This window comes from Papaver somniferum, chromosome 10, assembly GCF_003573695.1.
Source record: "Papaver somniferum cultivar HN1 chromosome 10, ASM357369v1, whole genome shotgun sequence".
Taxonomy (NCBI): Eukaryota; Viridiplantae; Streptophyta; class Magnoliopsida; order Ranunculales; family Papaveraceae; genus Papaver; species Papaver somniferum.
In genome coordinates, this window is record NC_039367.1 from 97,764,993 (window position 1) to 97,767,687 (window position 2,695).

General features: G+C 36.1%; 1 protein-coding gene across 1 annotated transcript; it reads left to right on the forward strand.

Annotated features, from left to right (window-relative positions):
* Nucleotides 1-1,651: 1,651 nt before the first annotated feature.
* Nucleotides 1,652-2,404, forward strand: LOC113316006 (putative F-box protein At5g62660). Its single transcript, XM_026564240.1, has one exon. It carries the CDS (start codon nt 1,652-1,654, stop codon nt 2,402-2,404), a length of 753 nt encoding a protein of 250 aa, XP_026420025.1.
* Nucleotides 2,405-2,695: the final 291 nt, after the last annotated feature.

Here is a 2,695-nt window from a genome sequence, read left to right on the forward strand (position 1 = left end):
GTGGAAGAAGTACCCTGAAACCAAGTGCTTAAGAAACGCAAAGATGAACCATGAGAGGATATTCGACCATGGAGAGAACAATATATGCGATTGTATTGAGATTAACTTTTACTAAAAGCCTTGAAGTTGTTGTCGAACTATATCTTATTCTTCTTGATTTTTGCTAAGTCTCTTCTTCTTGAGTTTTTTTTCCAAGGCTTTGTGTTGCAAAGATTAAGCTATCCAAATGTATCATCCAGAAAAATAACATCATTTTTCATTCTTTATATTTTTATTTTTTTGCAAATGAGTATATATTTATTGAAAATATATTGAACAGAATGGCAGGTGGCAGGCGCATCGTACATGCGTGTTATACTAGTAATAGAAAAGTAAAGAAGGATTTAGGAGTACCTTCTCAGTTCTGATGTCTGATTGGAAAATAAAAGAAAATATTAGCAGACCATCCTATTACATACGATAGTTATCCAGGTGTATCTTAGAAAACGAATCCGATTGAAAGAAGAATGACAGAGGTGGATAACCAGTTTTAAAGATGGAGCTTTCTTCCAAAAAAAAAAAATCAGTGGTTAAGATTCGTGTTGATAACGTAATGCAGAAATAATAAGGAAAGAGAAAGAGGCATGGAAAGAGAAGAATTCTATTGATATGAGTTATCTGGTTACTCGGATACAATATCCTTTATATATATATGGGAAAGGGAAAACCAAATGACTTTGATTTTGGATCGCACATCCGTGTACATGGGCCATTTAACATCAATTTAATAGTATAAAATGTTTTTAAGGGTATATAAGTCATTTCTTACCCATTAGACACCCCTTATAAGCACACCCTAGTTAGGAAAATAGATTTGTATAACTTCAAAAGTTTTATGTATGCCCTAAAACATACATGTTTCAAATTTTAGGGTAGGCAAAAATATCAAAATGGGCTTTAGAGCCCACAAAGTAAAACACATACAAAGTCTGTTCAAAAGTTTTTTGAACTGAGTGGAGTTCATTAGAACGAAGGAATTCAGGCTCTCCTATGTTGTTAGGGTGAGGAGTACTTATGCTGATTTGTTAGGCAAGTGTTGTGCTAATGCCGATCCATATGTTGTTCAATACTATGCTATATTAGTATTCTGGGCGGTATGGAACCAGCAAACTCTCCCTAGTACTTACTTCTGCACTGATGTGTGTGTGGTCTCGGCATAATTCAAACTTAAACCAGTGTTGCTAGTGCCCATGCATAGAAAGTCGTCCTAAAATATCCCTTAGATTCCTTGCTAGTGGCCATGCATAGAAAGTCGTTCTAAAATATACCTCTGTTTCCTAATTAATTGTATTATGGCGCGTTTGGGTATGAGAAGTAAAAGTGCTTATGCTTTTCCAGAAGCTCAAGTTAAAAAGTAAAAGTCAGAAGTAAAAGTATTTTCTATCACAAAAAAATTGATTTTCTTTTTGCTTCTAGAAGTCGAAAAACTTTTTCTGAAGTGTATCCAAACACGGTGTTAGGACCCGGTTCGAGTCCCAATCCCATCATGATTATTTTCTTAGTTTGCAAGAAAGTTTGTGCCTATAAAAGAAAGGAAGTATCGATAGTTTCAAACTCGGTCCATATAGTTTTTTCCCGCGAAGCTTTTTCTTTTTCGTCCACCATGAAAAAGATGAAGGGTACTACTACTAGCTGCATTGATGATCAAATACTATGTGAGATACTAAGCAGACTTCCATTGAAATCGCTTGTGCGTTTCAAACGCGTATGCAAATCTTGGCAATCCTTGATTGAAAAGGATCAGTGGTTGATCAAATTACACCATCGACGGCAATTGAAAACAAGTCCACATCTCTATTTTTTGACCAGTAAAGCTGTATTAGAAAGTCCACGGGTCTTCATCGTGAATCTCATGGTGTCTTTTCCTAAGGATGAAAGCGTTAAATTTGAGATTCCTTGTACAGCAAACTTGTGCATAGACACAAACCACAAAGAAATAACTACAGCAACAAAAACCATGCAAGCCATATCGAATAAAGATTTGTTGGTTTGTCAGCATATACAAAAACCCATCAACGGTATGATATGCTTAATCGACAAAATAGAAAGAAAAGATATGGACTCTGACAATGAAGTTAAAGAGGATCATGCTGCAGGTCTATACAATGTCATCACCAAAGAAGCGACACCTTGGATCAGATCAGCTTACTTAGCACAAGTAGAGAAATTATGTGACTTATCGAAAGTAGATGTATATCGTACTTATGAATTTGGATTTGATCCTACAACAAGGGAATACAAAGTGATTTGTATGTGGAGCATATCTGGGTATGAGCTTCCAAAATTGGAAGGGTACATGGAGTACACAATATACGAAGACGAAGAGGAGAATTACAAAATGTGCGAGGCCTTGGAGAAGGATTGATAAGGTACCACCGTCAGATAAGTTCTCTAAAGATCTATATGGTTCCGTTTATGCGAATGGTTCCATATATTGGATGTATTACAATGATATTCGTCCCATGCTAGTGGCATTTGATGTCGGGAGAGAGGATTACAGAGTTATACCAGACCTTGATATGATTGGTATTGATCGGCCTAACTCTTATTATCTTATGGAATTGGATGGGCATCTAGTTATAGTAAAGAACCCAGATAATCACACTGTCAATCTGTGGATACTTGATGACGACTGCGACAAAAATACAAGTACTAC

Coding starts and splice junctions, on each gene's coding strand:
- LOC113316006 (XM_026564240.1), top strand. CDS start 1,652: ATGAAGGGTACTACTACTAGCTGCATTGATGATCAAATACTATGTGAG.